The sequence below is a fragment of the Pan troglodytes genome, chromosome 6, assembly GCF_028858775.2.
Source record: "Pan troglodytes isolate AG18354 chromosome 6, NHGRI_mPanTro3-v2.0_pri, whole genome shotgun sequence".
Classification (NCBI taxonomy): Eukaryota; Metazoa; Chordata; class Mammalia; order Primates; family Hominidae; genus Pan; species Pan troglodytes.
This window is the reverse complement of record NC_072404.2, coordinates 108,308,786-108,333,360: the sequence shown is the minus strand read 5'-3', so window position 1 is coordinate 108,333,360 and position 24,575 is coordinate 108,308,786. Positions and strand designations below refer to the sequence as shown.

Here is a 24,575-nt window from a genome sequence, read left to right as displayed (position 1 = left end):
TATTAATCATATACTATTTCAGAAATTTATGACGAAATGACGGAGACTTATCTTTACTGTTTAATATTTTAAAAAACTCAGTATGACTATGAAACAGGTATATTCTTATTACAGTTTAGTGTGTAATAACCACATGCATAACGCCTTTTAGGCATACACTGTTTATATAGCAATAAACAGGAAGAACTCTTAATGCAGAGTACACACACATGTGCGCACACACACGCGTGCGCATACACGCACGCACACACACTCACCTTTCTCATACAGGCTTCTCCAGCCTCTTGGAGCTCACTATTGGTGGAATTCAGGGCTTTGAAGAGTGCAGCGATGATTTTCTCCCTGGACTGTGGAAGGTAATTGCAGGCAGCAAGTGCATCTTCAGGGAGAGAAATCAAGACAATTCCATTATTAACTGGAAAGATGCCCAAATAATTTTCTTCTCTATATTTATTTATTATTATTATTTGGTAGAGAAGGTGTCTTGCTATGTTGCCTAGGTTCATCTCTAACTCCTGGCCTCAAGGGATTCTCCTGCCCTGGCCTCCCCAGTGCTAGGATTACAGCTGTGAGCCACGCCCCCAGCTGAATTTTCTTTCCCAAAGGCTCCTACCAACCAGCAAAAAATATGAACCACGAGCCCTCTTTCCTAGTGTTTGGCCCTGAGAAAGACAAAAGTACACATGGTCTTCCATCCACATGTTGAGTATAATCTAAGAGTGAAGTCCAGCCTGCCAGAAAAGCCATGATAAATCTTACGTCTTCAGATGAGAAGAAGAAGGCTTGAGGGGGAAGAAGAGAGACCCCACTGACACCCCTATCCCAGGACACCTTCATAGGGTGATGGGGTGGCTGGATCCAGGACAGTCCCATCTGAACAAGGCTGATGGCACGGTCTCTGGCCCTCCAGTGACAGGCAATGCAGGGGACAGACACACACAGCCCAGCCTTTCTTCACTACCCAGCTTTGAGGGTGAAAGGCTTTAAGACTTTCAAAAGGCAAATATTCTTAGGGAAGGAGACACACCTCAACCTTCTATGTCAGGTGACAGGTAACATTCATTCTAGCAAAAGTAGCACCCACAATGGCTAACAGGAAGGAGGCACAGGAGAGTTCCCCAAAGAAGGGACCCCAAGAGAAGAAGAAAGCTGCCAGTCACCCCTGGTCCCCCTGTTGGCTTTGGCTTGCACTGTCTGGAACACTCCACCCCATCTTCTAGCTCAGGTATTATGGTCTGCCTCTAAGCTCTCCACCTCTAACTCAAGAAAGATTCTGGAAATATGTTATTAAGAGCATAAAAATCAACAAAGCAAGAGAGAGTCAACTAAAAAAGTTTGTACTGGGTATTCACCTTCACTCCCCACTAGAAAGAAAATGATTGTTTCTATCTCAGCCAATACAGATCTAGTCTATTTTCCTACACTTTGCATCATTCCTGTGCTTGACAATGATAACTGAGGTTTCCCAGTGAAAACCTAGAGACTGCAGGATTAACAAATGCTTGAGTCATTGAAAAGCTTCTAAGGCTGTCATGTCCCTTACTATATATACACTCTGATTCTGGCACCATATGAATGATACGACAATCCTTTTAAACCAGAACGTCTGATTCATAAAACAACAACAGACTTTAATATAAAGCACAAAATTACTTCAATCCTAACAACACATGTAATTTTATGGCATCTCATTACACAGTTTGATAAACATACAAAAATAATTTTTTGATCCCATCTTAAAAAGACTACAAAAAGTCATAAAAATTAGATAACAACAAAAGGCCACTTTTTTTTTCTATAGACCTCCTGTGGTCAGTCTCCTTTCACTTTTATACCCCGTAGATTTTCATTAACTTACTTAATGCCGCAATTCGTAAAGGTACGAGTGATGGAAGGCTTTTATAACAGGGCAGTTTTGTTAAAGCTGAGTCTTCAGCCTCACACAAATTCAACAGCTGCAAAAGATAAAACAATTTCATTTAGCCCACTCTTCCTGTGAAGACATAATAACCTTGCAAATAACAGAACACAGCAATCTTCCACACACTGCAACACAATTAACAACTGACAAACTAAGCTCAAATCCTAAAGATTTTAAGTATCAAAGTATGACCGAGCCTCTTTAAGGCAAAACTCAGTTTACTTCATTAGTGGAAAGAATTCTTAGACACTTTCTCACCCACTCTGATACCATCATGTTTTTTTCTCACCCACTCTGATACCATCACGTTTTTTTGTCCCTCAAAACAGGGGGTTACTTTATCTAACTGCAAATCCCATGATGGCAGGGCCGTCTCTTCCTGGTTCAGATCAGCCTCCCCAGGGCCTCAGACAAGTGTTCAAGAAACAGATGGGCTATAATTCAAATATTTAAGTGAACACACTTTTTTTTTTCAAGTACAGAAAAGCATAAAGTAGGAAGCTGAACATCACTGGGAATTCCAGTGGCTATCCTTCCAGATATTTTACCACACAAGTAGATATTTCTCTATCTGTTATCTAAATAACAGATATCGTGCTCTATCACTATTTCCCCCTTCTCTTCATTCACATCCTGGAAAACTAGTATAGGCTTTTATCATTTTTCCCCCTTAAAAGATTCCAACCTGGTAAAAGACTTAAAACAGCAGAAAAGGATACAGAGTGAAAAGCACTTCAAGCCACCCACCCCATTCCACTGCCCAGAGGAAACCACTGTTGCTAGGGCCTTGTATGACCTTCAAAAATACTCTCCTCACATATAAGGGCATGCGTGTATATATGCGTGCAGGTATGGAGAGAGAGAAGTCAACTACAAAACAAAACCCCAAAACAGCCACACAGCACCACCTGGGAAGCTTTCAGACAGTGGATTCCCAGGTCTCACCCAAATCGACTGAACCTGAATCTCCAAGGAAAGGACTCGAGTCCATGCTTTTCAAAAGATCCGCACGTGTTCTGATGCAGCCAGGCACTGAGAGACATCTGGAAAACCAGTTTCATGCCCTCAATACTGCCAGGCTCTGGTCTTAAGTGCAGTGAGGAATTTTCCATGCAGGTTAAAATACATCTGTCTCTGATCAGCCAAGGGAAGTTATGCATTTCCTAAAGGTCTTGACCTTCTGTCAAGCCTTACAAATGATAAGGTATAAAGATCAGAGCCAGATCATATGATCCTATAACCATATGTCCAAGCAAAAACAGGACCTTAAAATGTCAAGAGGTAAATTTTCATAATCAGAAATTCAGACAGTATGGACCTGGAAGAATTTGCTTTCTTCTGATTTTTGCCGCGGTATACTCTGACAATGCCTCTGCAAGTGTGATTCATGTCCCATAAAAATTTTAAATTTTATCTGATCACCAGACCACTACTGTATTCTAAAGATGTTGCTTATAATTTGGCAACATCCACAGTTTCATTCCTGTTTGTCAGACTAATAGCACCCCACACTGGAATGTTTACAGTGACAAATACTCATAAGATGCCATCTGCCAGGGTCCGTGTTTGGGTCAAGGGGCAAATCAAGTCCACTAAAAAAAATAAGAACTCGGCTGGACAGTGCAGTGATTAGGAATCATGCTCTAAATAACAGTCCTGGCTTAAATTCAAGCTCTCCAGCTCACCTGCCCTGTGGCTTTGGGTAATCAGCAAACTCTAAGCCTCAGTTTCCACACCTTCAAAGTAAGAACAAACAGCTCAACCCCTACACTTCAGGGGGTGCTGTCAGAACTTAGGGCACTTGTGTGATGTTCTCAACAGCACATGGCACATTTCAGTGATTAATGAATGCAATAAATTGGCACTTGTGCCGGGCCAGCTGATCTAAGAATGATTAAAGCAACTGGGTGCAGCTTCATCTTTAAAATACAACCTTGAGGCCCTAAATTCAAGCAAAGATTCCTGTTGGGGCTAACAGAGTTCTGAGAACTCACAAGACATCAGCGTCTCTGCTGGCCATACCTCCCTTCCGCCCGAGCCCAGACGCAACATACCTGCTCAGGTTGCTGTGCCAAGTGTCAGTGGGTTACCTGCGGGTCCCCGCCCGAGCCTTCTCTGAATGCTGCCTGACCAGTCTTCGCGTACAAAGACAGGCTAGCAGACACACGTCATCACCATCCACACCACTCCGCACCACCACCCCCCTACCTCTGTGTAGAACACCTTATGCTCCACCACGTTAAGGTCCATTGTGAAGAGCCTGGGCTGCAACGTGGTACAGAACGTGTTCCCCTCCATCAGGCCAATCTGTGCATTGGCAGGCTGGTGTCGGAGCAGGTGCTTCTTAGGGGGGACCATATCCTGCAGGACCTGGGGAAGCCAAGGAGGAGGCACCACTCACCAGCTGCCCCTTGAGACACAAACACTTTTTAAAAATGTGAAAACCATGTTTGAGATCCAAAGTTATTACAGATATCTTCTCATTAGGGAACGGGAGATACATTTCATGTGCAAAACCTCGGTCGTGGAGAGGCATGTAAGATATGTTAGTTCCTAAAGGTACAGCGTAACCTCTCTCTCTTTAAAAATTAAAAAAAAAAAATCCAAAACAAAAGACAAAACCACAACAAAACAAGAATAAAACAACCAGACTGTGCTATAGCCTCAGGAACGCTGCCCTCTACTCTCTTGAAGTACACTGTTTTTTGCAAATCTCAAATCATAAAGAGCAGGCACAACGGTAGAGCTAGCCCTCTGTGTCTGTGGTTCTGCATCCTCAGATGCTACCAAGCAAGGAGAAAACATACTTGAGGAAAAAATAAAAAATAACGTGACAAGAAAAAACAAACTATTAAAGTGTAACTATTTACATAGCATTTACATTGTATTAGGTATTATAAGTAATCTAGAACTAATTTAAAGTATATGGGAGATTATACAAATTTTTATGTACCCATAAAAATTTAAGGATAGGCACGGTGGCTCACGCCTGTAATCCCAACACTTTGGGAAGCTGAAATGGGAGGACTGCTCGACCCCAGGAGTCCAAGGCCAGACTGGGCAACATAGTGAGAGCCCATCTTTATAAAAAAATAGCTGGAAAAAAATTTTTTAATTAAAAAGAAGAAAATGACATTTTGGGCTGGATGATAATTTCCTTAAAGAAAAGAAATAATTTTAAAAGTTAAAAAAAAATAGGCTGGGCGCAGTGGCTCATGCCTGTAATCCTAGCACTTTGGGAGGCCAAAGCAGGCAGATCATGAGGTCAGAAGACCGAGACCACCCTAGCTAACACTGTGAAACCCCATCTCTACTAAAAATATAAAAAATTAGCCGGGTGTGGTGGTGGGCACCTGTAGTCCCAGCTACTTGGGAGGCTGAGGCAGGAGAATGGCGTGAACCTGGGAGGCAGAGCTTGCAGTGAGCCAAGATCATGCCACTGCACTCCAGCCTGGGCGACAGCGAGACTCTGTCTCAAAATAAATAAATAAATAAAAGTTAAAAAAAAATAAAAAATAAACTAGCCAGGCGTGGTGGTGTGTGTCTGTAGTCCCAGCTACTTAGGAGGCTGAGGCAGGAGGATCACTTGAGCCCAGGAGTTCCAGGCTGCAGTGAGCTAGGATTGCACTCCAGCCTGGGCAACAGAGTGAGACTGTCTCAAAAAAAAACATGAAAATAAAAAAGCATTAAAAAAGAAAAAATAAATCAATAAATAAAGTACACAGAATATGTGCATAAGTTATATACAAATATCACACCATTTTACACCAGATATTTGAGCATCCCAGATTTTGGTACCCACGCAGGGTCCTGGAACCAAGGCCCCACAGATACCAAGACACAAAATTATAAACGGAGTATCACCTCAACTCAAATTTTAAAAAAAGTCTCAAAAGTTTTGTTGAAATTACCTTGGTTCTGGTGACAGAAATCTCACCTCTTTGTGGGGTTCCATGATCACCGTGACACTCTTCCCAGTGACCTGGGCCAACACCTGCAGCGAATGCATGGCCTGTTTCCTCACAGTGGAGTTTGGAGAGGTGACTTCTCGAACCAAGTCGTGTGTCACATGGTGGAAAGACTTTTCCTGGGCAGCCACGATCTCTTCGGCTCTCTCCTCGTCTTTTAAAGGCGTTGCGCACCGCATCAGAAGCTGCTCCAGGGTGGTCTTTGCCATGGCGACTGCCCCATTGGAAACCTGCAAGTCAGGGATGCCTTAGAATGAAAGCAGGGCGATGCCACCCACTGCACCCACCGTTTCCTGCACACCTGTCTGCCATAAAGACTGTCACTGGGGTCCATGCCCTTCTCGCCAGCTGCTTTAATGAGGTGACTTCACGGCACCCACTTGGTGCTTTAGTCCCTAAGTCACCTACTCAGAAAATGTGGATCCAAATGTGACCCCTGCATTCACCAGATAAGCTGGCAATGCCCATCATGTTCTACTGGTGTGAGTCATATCTGCATAGGTTTAAGAATGCAGCTCCTCTGGAAACAGCACATGAGAAGCAGAATTCCCCTTTTCAGACACACTGTGGTAAACACTGTGGCCTGTAACTGTTCTTTATTAAAGCAAACAGGTATTTAGATACCCACAGAAGGCCTATGGGAGCTCTGAGCTGTCCTTTTAGTGAAGATGCTGAAATGAAATCTGAGTATCAAAGTCACCATGCTGCTAGGAGAGCATATTTGCAGAAGGATCTTATAGTATTCTTCAGGAAACCACCATTTCAAAAACAGCATGGTTAGGTTTGGGGCCACCCATCACCTACCTCTCCAGTTAAGTCCATCATGACAAAGAGAAGTGCTTTCAGGAATGTCTGCTGGTTCTGGAGAACCCAAGTGAGAGGCAGCCGCTCCATGAGAAACTTAATAGACACCACACCCCCCAGCTTTGCATACCACGCCTGTTCATAACAACATGCACACAGGCGCTCCACGATATAAGAAAACAGGGGCAGCTGGCAGGCCTGGAGAGGAAAATGAACAAACCACAACACGTTACTGCAATTCTTGTTTTTTTTGAGACAGAGTTTCGCTCTTATTGCCCAGGCCGGAGTGCAATGGGTGATCTCGGCTCACCGCAACCTCCACCTCCCAGGTTCAAGTGATTCTCCTGCCTTAGCCTCCCGAGTAGCTGGGATTACAGGCATGCGCCACCACGCCTGGCTAATTTTTTTATTTTTAGTAGAGACGGGGTTTCTCCATGTTGGTCAGGCTGGTCTCGAACTCCCAACCTCAGGTGAGCCGCCCGCCTTGGCCTCTCAAAGTGCTGGGATTACAGGCGTGAGCCACTGCGTCCGGCTGCAATTCTTAAACTATCAGTTCCTAGAAGGACCACTCTCAGGTACAGACACCCTCCAAATCAGAAGACACTCCTCAACCCTTCCTTACCCTCTCCTTGGAGCCCAGGATGATACTTGCAACATCAAATATCACAGCTAGGGCCACCTCCCCGATTTTGCAAAGCTCCTTTTCTTCATATGCCATACAAATAGCAATTGCGTCAATGAGAACCAAAGGATCCATTCCTTTCGAGCCATTTTCTTCACTGTGAAACATGGCTGTGCTGGGCTGGCTGCCCACCTGGTAGCAAGGCAGCAAGAAAGGGCCTAAAAGGAGAGATGGGAAGGCACGTGAGAACAGTCTTGTCCCTCAAACTGCAGAACTCCCCAATGTTTTCCTTGAAGTTAGAAACTCCATAAAAAGCAGGGCACGGCGGCTCACACCTGTAATCCCAGCACTCTGGGAGGCCGAGGCAGGAGGATCACTTGACATAGAAGTTTGAGACCAGCCTAGTCCAACATGGTGAAACCCCATCTCTACTAAAAATACAAAAATTAGCCAGGCATGGTGGCAGGCGCCAGTAATCCCAGCTACTCAGGAGGCTGAGGCGGGAGAATCACTTGAACCCAGGAGACGGAGGTTGCAGATCACACCACTGCACTCCAGCCTGGCCGACAGAGTGAGACTCCGTCTCAAAAAAAAATAAATTAAAAAAAAAAGAAACTCCATAAAAAGCCACCACTGAGATTTCAAGCCAACTTCTGTTAAACTGCAATTATGTGTAAATTAAGTGGTCTGATATGCCTTTAGGCTGTATTTTTCTGAACGTTTTCTATGATACACTGTGTTATTTTCATGTATCTCAATCATAACTCAAAAATATATTAGTTCAAAATGAGAACCACAGTGGCTCATGCCACTTTGCCACTTTCATAATCTTTTACAATTAAATAAGCCCAGTACTTTGGGAAGCCAAGGCAGGGGAATCACTTGAGGCCAGGAGTTCAAGACCAGCCTGAGCAACATAATGAGATGCATCTCCATAAAAATTTTTTTAAAAATTAGCCGGGCGTGGGCTGGGGGTGGTGGCTCACACCTGTTATCCCAGCACTTTGGGAGGCCGAGGTGGGTGGATCATGAGGTCAGGAGTACGAGACCAGCCTGACCAATGTGGTGAAACCCCGTCTCTACTAAAAATACGAAAAAAATTACCCGGGCGTGGTGGTAGGTGCCTGTAATCCCAGCTACTCAGGAGGGGTGAGGGAGGAGAATCACTTCAACCCGGGAGGCAGAGGTTGCAGTGAGCTGAGATCGCACCACTGCACTCCAGCCTGGGCGACAGAGCAAGACTCCGTCTGAAAAAAAAAAAATTAGCCGGGCGTGGTGTTACATGCCTGTAGTCCCAGCTACTCAAGAGGATGAGGCAGGAGGATCACTTGAGCTCAGCAGGTAGAGGCTGCAGTGAGCCATGACCACACCACTGCACTCCAGCCTGGGCAACAAAGTGAGACTCTGTATCTAAAAAGCAAAACAAAACAAAAATTTAAAAAAAAATAAAGAAAACCACAATGGGGTAACATTTTTAAAAAAAATTATTAAATAGGCCAAGGGGCAGAATATGGGAATGACCATGGGTTATGCTCCGGATATTCCTAACATACAACAACAAAAAGCAATGGCATCCAGCTATGGCAGAGAACAGTCGGCCACAGCATTATTAGGTAATGCCTTGGAGGTACCCAGGTCCAAGGTGGAAGTTACTGAGAAGCTTAGTTTTGCCAGAAAGACAATGTTAACATAGAACAAACACTGAGAAACAATCAAAGTGCTAAACTGTACAGTATTGACCCGTCAGGCCAAGAAAAGTTAAAGGGGAAAATTCTATGTGCTCTGCTGGTTGATCTTAAGGGTGAGGGGCTTTGAGGACACCAACTGGGCAGTGCTACTCCAGTGCGGTCTGCAGACAAACTGTGACTGGTCTGGGAGGAGATGCTGAAATTGACAGTAGGTTTTCAGAAACTTATGTAGCAACTGGCAGTGGTATGACATTTTGTCTTTTTTTTTCTTTTTGAGACGGAGTTTTGCTCTTGTTGCCCAGGCTGGAACAATGGCACGATCTCTGCTCACTGCAACCTCCGTCTCCCAGGTTCAAGCGATTCTCCTGCCTCAGCCTCCCGAGTAGCTGGGATTACAGGCATGCACCACCATGCCCAGCTAATTTTGTATTTTTAGTAGAGACGGGGTTTCTCCATGTTGGTCAGGCTGGTTTCGAACTCCCGACCTCAGGTGATCCGCCCACCTCGGCCTCCCAAAGTGCTGGGATTATAGGCGTGAGCCACCGTGCCTGGCCATTTTTATTGTCTTTTACAAAGACATCACCTACAATGGATCAGAAATAAAAGTGAACAAATACAAGTGGCCCTTCACCACCAAGAGTGTGAGAGCCACTGAAATGGAGGTGAGCAGCCGTTCCAGGCAGGAGGAACAGCAGAATGAGGATCCTGGGAGCAGAAATGGGCATCGCAGGGGAGACTGCGAGGCATGGGTTGGAAAGCAGGGAGCAGGTGATGGAGAAGTTTCTGGAGGGCAAGACTGGCCTTGAAAAACACAGCCAGGCAGAGGAAGGTGAGCAGTATGAACACAAACTGTTTCACAGGCAGCTTGTCCCAAAGCACTTGGACACAGAAGTATTATTAAATTGGGTCTATCTTACAAACAAAACTTGGTAGGTAGTAACTTTCAAGCTGATATAGTGCCCACCACTGAAATACCAATTATCAATGTAGTAAATGGAAAATTAGAAAATAAAAGCCGAAAATCAATCAGCCAAACTCAGCTTTTTCTAGAACAACAAAATGTCCTGAGCAAGTTTTTAAAGCACCTATAAAAGTCAAAGAACCAATCCCGTGCCCCATCGTGCCCCCGTGCTCACCACACTGCTGGGCGACTGCCACCATCGTATAGTGGCGGATCAAGCTGGCGACGAAGGGCAGGGCGCTGGGCCGCAGGTCCTTAATGACAGCAGACATGAAGGCACCTGTCAGGGCCTGCTCAAAAGTCTTCCTGGCTGGAGTGTCCTGGGCTTTGTAGCGATGTGAGATGATAACATTGGGGATGGTCTTTTCTGTAAAGCTGAAAGGCAAAATCAGATCTGGCGTCACGACACCCAACTCCTGAGCTGATGACTCCACTAGGACTTCTTTTCAAATTTTTAATCTGCTTGCTTCCCTCTTATTCAGACAGGCCTGGGTAATTTATCTGCTTTAATTTCAGCAACACCTGGATGGAGTCTTGCTCTGTCACCCAGGCTGGGGTGCAATGGCGCGATCTTGGCTCACTGCAACCTCTACCTCCCAGGTTCATGCGATTCTCCTGCCTCAGCCTCCCAAGTAGCTGGGATTACAGGTGCCCACCACCACGCCCAGCTAATTTTTTTTGTATTTTTAGTAGAGACGGGACTTCACCATATTGGCCAGGCTGGTCTCGATGGTCTTAAACTCCTGACCTCAGGTGACCCACCCCCGCCTCGGCCTCCCAAAGTGCTGGGATTACAGCACGTTTTTTTAGGCTGTAAGTTTCCCTCTGAGTGTCACTTTAGCTGCATCCCATTTAGATTTGGTCACGAATTATCATTTTCTTGGCTCTTTTTCCTTCTCCCATCCTCAATCTTCCATGGAGGAACTTTCTGTCTGAATGAACATCCTTTAGAATGTTCTTTGCTGAAGATGTGCTGGTGGCAGATTTCTGTTTTTATCTGAAAACATCTTTATTTCATCCTTATTCATGGGTCATACTGCACCAGATATATGACTCTAAGTTGGCAATTCTTTTTTCAAACTAAAGGTTTGTTCCACAGTTCAGTGGCTTTCACAGCTTCCAAGTGATCATTCATTTGAACGTCACCTTTTTGTTCTGCCATCTTTTAAGATTTTCCCTTTGTTTCTGATTTGTAGTTGTTTCACTATAGTTTGTCTCTGTGGATTTCTTTTCATTTATCCTGCTTTGGATTCACTCAACATCTCGGATCTGCACACTGTTTAATTTTTTCATCAGTTCTGAGAAATTCTCAGTCATTATGTCTCTCTGCTCTTTTTGAGGGGTTAAAAGTAAATGATGCTACTTCCCTCTACTCTTCATGTCTCTTACTCTCTCTTGAATTTTCCATCTTTTCTCTCTCTGCATGTGTTCTGGATAAGTATTCGACAACTTCTTAAAGGTTCTCTCTAACTTTTTGGGCAATTTTTATAGGTTTCTGTTTCTTGGAGGTATTTTCAAGTTTGTCTTTCATTAATCTAAACATTCTAAGCATAGTTACAACCTAGTTCTGATAATCCTAACACCTGAAGCCTCTGTGGGTCTATTTCTGCCTTCCATTGATTCTGCTGGCTCTTACTCATGTTGCTTTACTTCCTTGTGCATTTGGTTACCTTGACTCCTCTCTCTTCAATGTCCTTTAAACAATTGAGCACCTACTATATACTCAGCATCACTTCTGATGCTGTGAAGAATGTGAAAATATATAGGAAAAATCCATCCCCTGAAACTTACAATGCAGAAAAATGGTATGTGTGTGTTACCTCAAAAGATCATTACATTAAGGTCATGCACAGTCTCAAGAGTTAAGAGCAAGATACAGACATCACATGAGAAATATCTGGAGAAAGATCACTGTGAAATGAAAATGCAGAGGGTCCACTGCATGCCTTTCAGGCACCAGCTGCTGTGGACAGTATGGTGAGACAAAGGGAGGGAGAAAGGACATGACCCTTGATTTCTTCACACTTACAAACTAATGGAGGAGGTGACAAGACACAATAAAGGCAGGCGACAACTGTGATCCCTTCTAATTCTCAAGCACCCAGTTCTCCTTTCCATTTTCTCTAAGGCCCCAACAAGAAGGAGTAAGTAGATAATATGGCATCTGCTGGACTTCAAGGAGCCTGCTCCTAGCAGGCTGGGAGGCCCTCTGCAGCCCCAATTCCTAAAATAGGATCCACCCAAACACACAGAAGGAAGTGGCCGACATACTTGGGGTGTGCCAGGAGCTGGTAGAGTGCGTGCTTGTTGTCCTCCAGGCTCATCATGGCCACCAGGAAGCATTTGATCACTTCCCACGCCTGCCTCCGGTAGTAGGGCTCAGTGTTGGCGCTTTTCAGGCAGTCCAGAGCAGTTTCAATGGCCTACGACCAAGACACAAAGAAACTACAGTTTGTGCTGAAATTACATGATTGTGAAAAGCTTTCACTGAAAGCATCTGCAGCACCCAGAAGAATCTTTTTTTTTTTTTTTGAGACGGAGTCTCGCTCTGTCGCCCAGGCTGGAGTGCAGTGGCGCGTATCTCAGGTCACTGCAAGCTCTGCCTCCCGGGTTCACGCCATTCTCCTGCTTCAGCCTCCCAAGTAGCTGGGACTACAGGCGCCCGCCACCACGCCCAGCTAAGTTTTTTGTATTTTTAGTAGAGTCGGGGTTTCACCGTGTTAGCCAGGATGGTCTCGATCTCCTGACCTCGTGATCTACCCGCCTCGGCCTCCCAAAGTGCTGGGATAACAGGCATGAGCCACCGCGCCCAGCCACACCCAGAATAATCTTTTTTTTTTTTTTTTGAGACGGAGTCTCGCTCTGTCGCCCAGGCTGGAGTGCAGTGGTGCCATCTCCGCTCACTGCAAGCTCTGCTTCCCGGGTTCACGCCATTCTCCTGCCTCAGCCTCCCGAGTAGCTGGGACCACAGGCGCCAGCCACCACACCCGGCTAATTTTTTTTGTATTTTTAGTAGAGATGGGGTTTCACCGTGTTAGCCAGGATGGTCTCAATCACCCAGAAGAATCTTAATGCACGTTTCTAGACAGGCGCCTTAACCAACTAAGCCACGGCACCAGTCTCATGCATATTTTCTTTTGAAGAGAGCACAGTGGGTACACACTTTACAGCTTTAATACAATACAGCTTTAATACAGCTTTAATAGGTATTCACCTGGTGAAGCTTCCAAAAGAGGCGGTCGAAGTATTACAAAACAAGGAATTGCACAGTTCAAATTAAAATGCCAAGATGGAGTTTAACAATTTCATGTTCAAATAGCCAATGGCAGATTACAGGAACCAAGTGAGCTCGGAGAGCCTCTTGTGGAAGATTTGCTGGGTTAAACCAGATTCTGCCTCACCTACACGCTCTTCAAGGTCCTAACAAGAATAATAATGAACTTTCTGCAAAGCAGACTTTCCTGTGCCTAGGTTCAAAACTGAAAGATGGCTTTCTTAAGCTTTTACTAAACTCATTCTTTAAGAAAGAAAAAGGTTGACATCATTTTTTTCAGAAAGCCTACATAGCTACATGCACACATTTTTATTCTATTCATTCTCATGGGGTTGACTGAGATAGTGGTGAAGACACAACCACACACAAAAGTAATCTGAAGCCTTTACCAGCCAAGACATTCACCTTAACAATAATTATGTACATATAAATCAAATAACTCATCTTTGTTAAAAATTTACCCAGGCCCTGTGTGAGGAACCAGGAGAGGGTGATGACAGGGACAGAGGCCCTCCCCTCCAGCCCCTGTCAGGCTTAGAGACACGCAGTGCACACAAGCATGACAACAGCTCCTCCCCCGATGAACCCCAGCTTGAGTGTCCGTGCTCTTCGAGGGTATTGCGGAACTGCATGTGATCTGATCAGTAACAGCTGTAAATGGTGGTACTTTCTACAATTTTATTTTTCAGAATCAATATAACATATGAGCCAATTACCTGCCAAAAAGAATCAAGGACTGCCAAGTGTGCCAAAAGCAGAATGGTTTAATGGAAACTCACTGGCACTTGGCTTAGCCACGCTCATCTTTCCCTTTACCTCATGGGCTCCTTAGCTATGAGCTATACCAGGTGTGCTGCAGCCAGTGCCGGCAGGATGGCGTCCTGCTCAGAAAGAATGCCTTGACAGGCACCATGGTGAGCCTCTGTAAGGGGGCCCAGATCTTTACGATCCTACCTCTGCAAAATCTGATTTCTTCCAGACTTCAGCTGCTTTGGGGCAAAACTACTTCTAAAGTGAATTTTTTGGGGGTGGGGGGAGCTCTTTGTCTATACAGAGTCAAATAAAATACACAAAAGACAGAATTTTAGCCATCCAATTCTCTTAGGAGAGTAGCATTCATTTGGAAAGTATGTGGATGAAGGTTTGGGTTAGAAGCTGAGACTGCACCCACCCTGAGGCTGGAGAGGGAACAGTGCTTCATAAGGCAGGAGTTGGGGAGGGCTGGGGATGAGGCATAGGCTTGAGGAAGTTGCGGGGGACAGGCTGACTGAGATGATGACAGAAAACAACTCCAGAGTGACGCTTATCTGTACCAGCTTCTCCCTCCCCAATGTTTACTTATGGACACAGAAGCCACTACATGGGCACATGTCTTCTACAAAGGTAAACACACCCAGTACTACACAATGATGCAACAGGGCAGGGAGGAGTTAGCCAGAGCAAAGGGAGGGCCTGGAGCAGTTCCAGGCCACACGATGCTGGCTGAAGATCAGATCTGCAAGAGGCTCAGGACCCCAGCAGGCAGCCAGTTTACTGAAATGCCCAACTCACGTGGATCCACTCAAACATTACGATAATATCCTTAAAAAAATACCCAATACACAACAGCTAGATGATGTCCTGCAAAGACATGGAAACAAATGCTGCCACCATGTGGGGAAGGACTGGTGACAGAGTCAGGGGGAAAAGCCAACGTGACGATGGAATGATGCTGACACAGAACTAGGACAGGGAGCAGAAAAGTCAGCAGGGCAGGGAGGAGAGACGGTGGGTGTTCAACACAGACAGGGCAAAGGCAGCAGGCAGGACACTCCAGCAGGGTGCGGGGGCACTGTCTGCTTTTTACACAGTAAAAACGAGGATCTCTAAAGGGCCTAACAGAGACCCAGGAACTGTTGGCAGTGGGATGAGAGCCAGGAATGAGACAGTGCGAGCTGCGTTTGGATAGAGAATGGGAGAAAGCGAGGCACTGCGTGTGGCTGCGAAGACAGACAGGCATGGACTCTACTCAGGTTCTCAGTAAGCCTGCCAGGCATCAGAATGGAAGGAGTTCACGGCGGGATGGGCTGGCATCTCCTCTTGGTCACCAGGAGAGCGGGCTGCTCCAGAGTACCAAGTTCTCAGGTGACACCCCTCCACTGGTCTCCTGGCATTAGGAAAGCCCCTGTGCCAACCAGGCCGATCACCTGATACAACTGGTTCTACTCAGAGATTGCCTAAGGCACAGGTCTAATTAACATTTCACATAGACTGAAACATAGTATCTTCACAAGGCTTAAAACGAAACGACATTGTCACAGAGCTTACCTTCTCCATGGGGAGCTGGAGAGAAGCTTTGCAGTCGGAAAACTCCACAGTGATGCTGGGGCCCTGAACCTCGGTCACAACGTAGTGCAGCTTCTGCGACTCCTTCAGCATCTTCCTGTTACTGCCGCCAAACTTACCGAGCACACGGTAGGCCACGTGGGAGATGCTGTCAGCAGGGTTGCGTAAGGTGCGCCACAGAGCCTGAAAATCAGCGTGCTTTCATTAAGGTCCTCTTAAGGTAATGCCTTCATGAGGTTCGGATCAAAACTCAAACGGAGGCCAGGCGTAGTGGCTCATGCCTGTAATCCCAGAACTTTGGGAGGCTGAGGCGGGTAGATCACCTGACGTCAGGAGTTCGAGACCAGCCTGGTCAACAGGGCAAAACCCCACCTCTACTAAATATACAAAAATTAGCCACGCGTGGTGGCAGGCTGTTGTGATCCCAGCTATTTGGGAAGCTGAGGTGGGAGAATCACTTGAACCCAGAAGGCGAAGGTTGTAGTGAGCTGAGATCACACCACTGCACTCCAGCCCGGGTGACAAGGGCGAGACTCCATGTCAAAAAAACCCCTCAAAGTGATGGAACACTGCTTGGCAACAATCCTTCCTCCCACCTCTGTTACCCAAACACACCGTTCTCCCTTCTTTGGAGAAACCAATGTTATTAGTCTTGCATGTTCTTCCAAGGAAGTTTTATGTCTTTATAAAGAAAGTACCTGTGTAAACATAAATGTTCATCCATGCTCCTGGAATATAAATAGCAGCATATTATAAGTGCTGCAGAGCTCCAAAACAAGAAAACTAAGCAGTATCTTGTTTAGGCACATGCTGCTCACGCCTGTAATCCCAGCACTTTGGGAGGCTGAGGTGGGTGGATCACCTGAAGTCGGTAGTTCGAGACCAGCCTGACCAACATGGAGTAACCCCGTCTACTAAAAATACAAAATTAGCTGGGCGTGATGGCACATGCCTGTAATCCCAGCTACTGGGGAGGCTGAGGCAGAAGAATCGCTTGAACCCAGGAGGCGGAGGTTTTGGTGAGCCAAGATTGCGCCACTGCACTCCAGCCTGGGCAACAAGAGCGAAACTTCATCTCAAAAAAAAAAATGGGTGGGGAGGAGCACGCAGGTGGATGCGACTTAGCAGTGAGGTTCCAGTCCTGGGTGGGATGGCAACTTCTCAGGTTTTTAAGTCTATTTATTAGGCTTTATAACTTACAAACATGACATAAATTGTCTCATACACTTCAAATCTTACATTAGAAAGGGTGGCAAAGGAAAAACACAGATCACGAAGGCACCTCCATTACAGGACTATGGAAAAGAAGTAAGTTAATGTGAACTCCGCATTTAAGAAACATCCGCACTCAACTGTCGCAAAAAACTGTAAATTTCCCCCCATTTTTTGTCTGAATTATCAGAGGTCCTAAAAATTACTATAGGTCACTATGTAAGTCTATTTTCTTTTTCTTTTTTTTTTTTTTGGAGACAGAGTCTCGCTCTGTCAACCAGGCTGGAGTGCAGTGGTGCAATCTCGGCTCACTGCAACCACTACTTCCCAGGTCCAAGCAAGCAATCCTCCCACCTCAGCCTCCTGAGCAGCTAAGATTACAGGCATGCACCACCATGCCCAGCTAATTTTTTTTAGTGCAGATAGGGTTTCACCTTGTTGGCCAGGCTGGTCTTGAACTCCTCACCTCCAGTGATCCACCCGCCTCAGCCTCCCAAAGTGCTGGGATTACAGGCGTGAGCCACCGCACCCTGCCATAAATCTATTTTCTTAAATCACCTTCCATTTAACAATGCCAAATATTCATGTCTAGCAATACTCCTTAACATAAAATCTTGGTACTTTTCTCTAAACCAAGCAAAATTCCAATTTCTCTTACGTTCCCGTAGATTCAAACAGGCTTCTTAATAATTGTCAGAAAAGTAGTCTAAGACCTCTCACCTCATCTACCCTCCACCAGGCCCACCCAACCCTTGGGTGTCCTCAGGAGGGGGCAGCCCTGGGAACAAGCATGCCCTCCTGCTGTGCTCGCATGGCCTTAGCTGGTTGATGGGACTGGGAGAGGCTGACCCTGTGCCGTTCATCTGGAGGCCTGTGGTGGTTCCTGTGGCCTTGAGCCTGTGTGTGTCTCTTTTGGGCTATCTGCCTCATGGATGGTAAGAAGGCCTAAGAATCACCTCCTCCTCCTCTCCCACAAGCTGCTCATGCACCCTGGGTCAGCTGCAGGGTTTGCCTTGTAGAACCAATACTACTGTTCTAAAGGCAGGCTCTCATCAATCCTCCAGGTGACCAGCAGGGACTCTGACCCACGGCCTATGCCATCTTTATCTTTTGGTTTTTTTTGAAACAGGGTCTTGTTCTGTCACTCAGCTTGGAGTGCAGTGGTTCAATCATGGCTCACTGTAGCCTCAACCTCTTGAGTTCAACGGATTCTTCCACCTCAAACTCATGAGTAGCTGGGACTACAGGCATGTACCACCACATCCAGCTAATTTTCTGTATTTTTAGTAGAGATGGGATTTCACCATGTTGCCTAGGCTGATCTGGAACTCCTAGGCTCAAGCAATGCTCCTGCCTCGGCCTCCCAAAGTGCTGGGATACAGGTGTGAGCCACCACACCTGGCCCCTACACCATCTTCTTCCAGCCTGGATGAAGCCCAAGATCTAAATCTCAGGACAGGGAGGGAAAATATCCCAACCTCAAACTCAGTCCTAGCTGCAGTCTCCAATCTAATTTGTCCAGAGACTCCTAGGAGTAACCGAGCCTCCATCATCTAAAGCTCATACTCTGACTCCTATCTGGGGCCAACTACCTGCTATTAAAGGGGCAGATGCTTTGAGACACACACCCTAACCCTCCAACAATTACCAACCAGATCACAAATCAGTAACAACAGCAAAATATGTAGGAAAAACTAACTTTAACATATCAACCATTTTTTCTTTTTTTTTTTTTTTTTTGAGACAGTTTAAGCAATTCTCCTGCTCAGCCTCCTGAGTAGCTGGGATTACAGGGGGCTTGCTACCATGCCTGGCTAATTTTTGTATTTTAAGTAGAGACAGGGTTTCGCCATGTTGGCCAGGCTGGTTTCAAACTCCAGGACTCAAGTGATCTGCCTGCCTCAGCCTCCCAAAGTGCTGGGATTACAGGCGTGAGCCACAGTGCCTGGCCAACATATGAACTTTAATAAACAAATATACAAGTGTTTTCAAAACAACCTCCTTTATTATCTGCTTCTTTTTCCCTTTGGGTAGGGTGGAGCAAACACCTATATCTTTCCTTTAGAGTCAATATCCCTTTACTATGCAACTGAAGATCTTTCCTGGATAGAGAGGTTCTCACTGGAAGCAATGGTGGCCGTATAGTAACCATAACACCTGCCTTAATCAGTCATCAACTTATTAAGAATATAACCCTCGCCAGGCACGGTGACTCGCGGCTGTAATCCCAGCACTTTGGGAGGCTGAGGTGGGCGGATCATGAGGTCAGGAGTTTGAGACCAGCCTGGCCAATATGGTGAAACCCCATCTCTACTAAAATACAAAAATTAGCTGGGCATGGTGGTACACGTCTGTAGTCCCAGCTACTCAGGAGGCTGAGACAGAAGAATTGCTTGAACCTGGGAGGCGGAGGTTGCAGTGAGCCGAGATCGCGCCTCTGCACTCCAGCCTGGGAGACAGAGCAAGACTCTATCACAAAAAAAAAAAAAAAAAAAAAAAAAAAAAGAATATAACCCTCGTGAAGGCTCTCTGAAAAACAGGCAATGCTGCAAAATAATGTCCATTCAGTACCAACAGTATTTCTTTACACATTTCCTCTTTTTTTTTTTTTTTTTTTTTGAGACAGGGTCTGATTTTGTCACCCAGGCTGGAGTACAGCAGTGTGATCATGCCTCGCTGCAGCCTCGACCTCCCTGGGCTCAGGTGATCCCCCTGCCTCAGCCTCAAGTAGCTGGGATTACAGGTGTCGGCCACCATGCTTGGCTAATTTTTGTATTTTTTGTAGAGATGGGTTTTCACCATGTTGCCCAGGCTGGTCTCCAACTCCTGGACTCAAGTGATCCACCCTCCTCGGCCTCCCAAAGTGCTGGGATCACAGTCAAGAGACACCGTGCCAGGCCTTCTTTACATATTTCAATCCACCAGAAGACTCACGAAGATGAGGTAAGCAGAGAGCTGCACTGGTCCATCTTGCAGAGCCCACTCTTGAGTACAGAGAGCCCAATGACGGCCCACTGCTTCCAGGGAAGCAGCCAGCTAACAACCTCACTAAAATCTTACCTGCATGAGCTCTGCGCGCACCGGCTGGATGTGGTCATAGAGGAAGTCGGGCTGCAGGTTGTCCACACACAGCTCCAGCGTCCTGAGGCCTTGGCTGACCAATGTCTGAGACCCATTGAGTGCAGACACCAAGGGATCCATAAGCATGGGCAGGTACGGCAAGAGCGAGCTCAGCCGCACGGGGACGGTGAGACACAGCTCCACAAAGAGGTCCTTCATGTGCTGCTTGTGCAGGCCACTCTGAAGCATGTTCAGCCCTAGGGAAGGGGGTGCAGCTGTCAGAGGGAAGACGCTCCCCAGACTCGGGCCCAGGTGAAACACACTAAAGAACTGCCCCTCCTTCTCTCGTGCACATCAGCACAACTGCAGGGAGACCTCTGTGCCCTTAGACTCCACCCTGTTACATCTGTCCCATAACTGCACTCATGACCCCTTCTGAGTGGCAACAGTAGGCCATATGTAACTGTTATAAATTATAATTTAAATTATAATCATAGTACTATATCCTTTTAATATCATAAATTATTTTTTAATTATGTTGTACTATCAGACTTTCAGTAAACCACAGTTGAGGTCTATTCTCTAAACAGTTTTTAAAACTAATTTTTGTGTATTATAAATGGCGAGGAGCCTCTTTCTGATAAAGTCCCCCTCCCCACCACTCACGAGGACAGTTAAGGATTTACTGACCCCATTCCTGAGACAGTGCCACTGAGAGCTGAGGCTGGCTAGAAAGAGAAAGGCGTGTGGCAGCGGACCCAAGAAAAGGCACGTCCTGCACGGCACAGGCAGGCAGGATGAAGGACGAGAACTCAGGGAGAAAAGGAGCCATCAGGGATGGCCTCACGGGGCAGCAGAACCAGGTCCCAAATCCAAAGGATGAGGAGGATAGAGGAGGGCAAGGGGCTGAGTTCCCAGCACAGGGTCAGCTTGAATGAGACCGGGAGGGAGGAACAGCCCTTGGGGGACAGCTGAGAGCCCAGGAAATCAGACTGTGTGAACAGGGGCTCCAGCAGGGATCAACTAGAGACAGGGTTAAATCCGGACATGGAGCCAGGTTATGGTCCACTCCCATGGCAGATTCATCACCATTTCAGTCAACAGTAAAGGATGTCCCTGCTGCCTCCTGGGTAGCCTATGTCACTTCTCTAAGGAAGTTAAGGAAATACATGAGAAGGGTCAATCCCTTGCCAAGAGCTCACCATACCAAGAAGTGTAATGAATTCCTGGGACAGTGTTTCCAATCAGCACACACCCCAAAAGCATTCAATGAACCCAGATCCCTGTTAACTATGTACCTTGAGAGCATTCCTAATTATACAGGAATTACAGGATTCTGGCTATGTAAATCAGAAGCTAAATGAAAATATAAACTAACTGTAAGTCAACTCTGTCTCATCTTTGTCATCTGCTTTTTCTTTTTTTGTTCTGATTCTCTTTCAGTCTAGGGATCTCTGATCTTACTAAACCACTAGAAATCATTTTCTAGACTTGCTTACCAAACACTATAAAAATGCAACCAGCTCCTCTCCCTTCTCTCCCTCTCCCTCTCCCCACGGTCTCCCTCTCCCTCTCTTTCCACGGTCTCCCTCTCATGCCGAGCCGAAGCTGGACTGTACTGCTGCCATCTCGGCTCACTGCAACCTCCCTGCCTGATTCTCCTGCCTCAGTCAGCCGAGTGCCAGCGATTGCAGGCACGCGCCGCCACGCCTGACTGGTTTTCGTATTTTTTTGGTGGAGACGGGGTTTCGCTGTGTTGGCCGGGCCGGTCTCCAGCTCCTAACCGCGAGTGATCCGCCAGCCTCGGCCTCCCGAGGCGCCGGGATTGCAGACGGAGTCTCGTTCACTCAGTGCTCAATGGTGCCCAGGCTGGAGTGCAGTGGCGTGATCTCGGCTCGCTACAACCTCAACCTCCACCTCCCAGCCGCCTGCCTTGGCCTCCCAAAGTGCCAAGATTGCAGCCTCTGCCCAGCCGCCACCCCGTCTGGGAAGTGAGGAGCGTCTCTGCCTGGCCGCCCATCGTCTGGGATGTGAAGAGCCCCTCTGCCTGGCTGCCCAGTCTGGAAAGTGAGGAGCGTCTCCGCCCCGCTGCCATCCCATCTAGGAAGTGAGGAGCGCCTCTTCCTGGCCACCATCGCATCTAGGAAGTGAGGAGCGTCTCTGCCCCGCCGCCCATCATCTGAGATGTGGGGAGCGCCTCTGCCCTGCCGCCCCGTCTGGGATGTGAGGAGCCTCTGCCCAGCCGCGACCCTGTCTGGGAGGTGAGGAGCGTCTCTGCCCGGCCGCCCCATCTGAGAAGTGAGGAGCCCCTCCGCCCGGCAGCCGCCCCGTCTGAGAAGTGAGGAGCCTCTCCGCCCGGCAGCCACCCCGTCTGGGAAGTGAGGAGCGTCTCCGCCCGGCAGCCACCCCGTCCGGGAGGGAGGGTGGGGGGTCAGCCCCCCGCCAGGCCAGCCGCCCCGTCCGGGAGGGAGGTGGGGGGGTCAGCCCACGGCCCGGCCAGCCGCCCCGTCCAGGAGGGAGGTGGGGGGTCAGCCCCCCGCCCGGCCAGCTGCCCCATCTGGGAGGGAGGTGGTGGGTCAGCCCCCCGCCCGGCCAGCCGCCCCGTCCGGGAGTTGAGGGGAGCCTCTGCCCGGCCGCCCCTACTGGGAAGTGAGGAGCCCCTCTGCCCGGCCAGCCGCCCCGTCCAGGAGGGAGGTGGGGGGGTCAGCCCCCCGCCCGGCCAGCCGCCCCGTCCGGGAGGTGAGGGGCGCCTCTGCCTGGCTGCCCCTACTGGGAAGTGAGGAGCCCCTCTGCCCGGCCACCACCCAGTCTGGGAGGTGTGCCCAACAGCTCATTGAGAACGGGCCAGGATGACAATGGCGGCTTTGTGGAATAGAAAGGGGGGAAAGGTGGGGAAAAGATTGAGAAATCGGATGGTTGCCGTGTCTGTGTAGAAAGAAGTAGACATGGGAGACCTTTCATTTTGTTCTGTACTAAGAAAAATTCTTCTGCCTTGGGATCCTGTTGATCTGTGACCTTACCCCCAACCCTGTGCTCTCTGAAACATGTGCTGTGTCCACTCAGGGTTAAATGGATCAAGGGCGGTACAAGATGTGCTTTGTTAAACAGATGCTTGAAGGCAGCATGCTCGTTAAGAGTCATCACCACTCCCTAATCTCAAGTACCCAGGGACACAAACACTGCGGAAGGCCGCAGGGTCCTCTGCCTAGGAAAACCAGAGACCTTTGTTCACTTGTTTATCTGCTGACCTTCCCTCCACTATTGTCCTATGACCCTGGCAAATCCCCCTCTGTGAGAAACACCCAAGAATGATCAATAAAAAAAAAATAAAAAAAATTAAAAAAAATGCAACCAAGCCCTAGCCAGGACAACTAACACCTAAATCCCATTCAATGCTGAGGAGGGAGGGGAAGGGCCCATCCCTGAAGGCAGCGCCCTTCAAAGTCCCAGTAGATGACCGGAGCCAGGGGAGGGGGGCAGGGGGGCGGCGGATGTGCCACATCCCATCCCACCAACCATGACACTCACCAGTTACAGAGGATGAAACCCAGCAATCAGGATGGCTAGACACATGACTACATGACACACAAGACTAAAAGGCAACCAAAGTCACTGCTCTGACCTTGCAGGAGGTTTGGAAGGAGAGGCAAGAACTCCTGATACAAGAGATCGTGGCTACCTCCACCAATAGAGCGAAACAGCGCCCGTAGCAGCAAGAAGTAGTTGTAGGGTTCCTTGGCAGTCTGCGCGAGCTCCATAGAGCTGTTCACAATCTTGTGCAAGTGAGGCTGCGGGGTGGAGAAGACGCAGATTAGTGGCATCTAAATGAGGAGGGTCTATACCCTCCAGACTCTAAAGTGTCACTGTAATCCGACAGCAATGGAAGGCAATTCTGATGTGTTTACTCCAAAGGGAAAAAACCAAACAAGCATATTCCAATCTTTATTTAACTCAAAATAGTTTAACTTAAAGTATATGTTGGTATCTGTAACAAATGAAATGCAAAAATAACCTACAGGGGCCAGGCAAGGTGGCTCCGGCCTGTAATCCCAGCACTTTGGGAGGCCAAGGCAGGCAGATTACCTCAGATTAGGAGTACAAGATCAGCCTGGCCAACATGGTGAAACCCCGTCTCTATTAAAAATACAAAATTAGCCAGCTGTGGTGGCGCACGCCGGTAATCCCAGCTATTAGGGAGGCTGAGGCAAGAGAATTGCTTGAGCCCAGGAGGCAGAGGTTGCAGTGAGCCGAGATGGCACCATCATCACACTCCAGCCTGGACAACAAGAGTGAAATTCTGTCTCAAAAAAAAGGTAACCTACAGGAACTGAAATTGTACTACCAATCAAATAAGATGTATGCAAAGTGTAAAAAAATCTCAAAAGACATTGAAGACTATAGCGTTTTGGAAGACTTAATTGGAAAATATTTTTGTATAAATCTTTCTTTTAAAAAACCACTCTACTAGATCATACTAGCTTTAATCAAAATTTTAAACCATATTAACTTTTTATTTTGTTTTGTCAAATCCTGGTTTTGACATGTCACATGCTAAGTTTAACATGAAAATTTTTTGCATGTGTATTTAAATAATTATAAATTCTTGGTATAGTCACTGATATGGTTCCAAATTTATTATGGTATATGGCAGAATATATTTATTTATTTATTTTACAAAACTGTATGTATTATTCTGGACAAAAAGTTCTATCAAAATTGTTCCTTGAATACTTTTCTTAA

General features: G+C 47.1%; 1 protein-coding gene across 23 annotated transcripts in view; it reads right to left on the bottom strand.

Moving 5' to 3' along the window:
• The window catches only part of TRRAP (transformation/transcription domain associated protein), a 171,456-nt gene that overhangs the window by 110,587 nt on the left and 36,294 nt on the right, over positions 1-24,575 (bottom strand). For 19 of the 23 annotated variants that reach the window (XR_010158594.1, XR_010158595.1, XR_010158596.1 and 16 more), the window contains 11 exons: positions 23,458-23,623; positions 19,836-20,092; positions 15,546-15,746; positions 12,236-12,387; positions 10,140-10,339; positions 7,316-7,533; positions 6,694-6,891; positions 5,859-6,119; positions 4,130-4,291; positions 1,859-1,955; positions 258-379 (listed from right to left, as the gene is read on the bottom strand). Coding sequence is in view for 17 of the 23 variants with exons in the window: in XM_009453677.4 (XP_009451952.1) it covers positions 258-379; positions 1,859-1,955; positions 4,130-4,291; positions 5,859-6,119; positions 6,694-6,891; positions 7,316-7,533; positions 10,140-10,339; positions 12,236-12,387; positions 15,546-15,746; positions 19,836-20,092; positions 23,458-23,623 (2,034 nt within the window). In the remaining 6 variants the exon portion in view is untranslated. The remainder of the gene's footprint in view (positions 1-257; positions 380-1,858; positions 1,956-4,129; positions 4,292-5,858; positions 6,120-6,693; positions 6,892-7,315; positions 7,534-10,139; positions 10,340-12,235; positions 12,388-15,545; positions 15,747-19,835; positions 20,093-23,457; positions 23,624-24,575) is intronic. The other 4 variants (XM_009453679.4, XM_063814748.1, XM_054656000.2 and 1 more) reach the window with 2 other exon arrangements.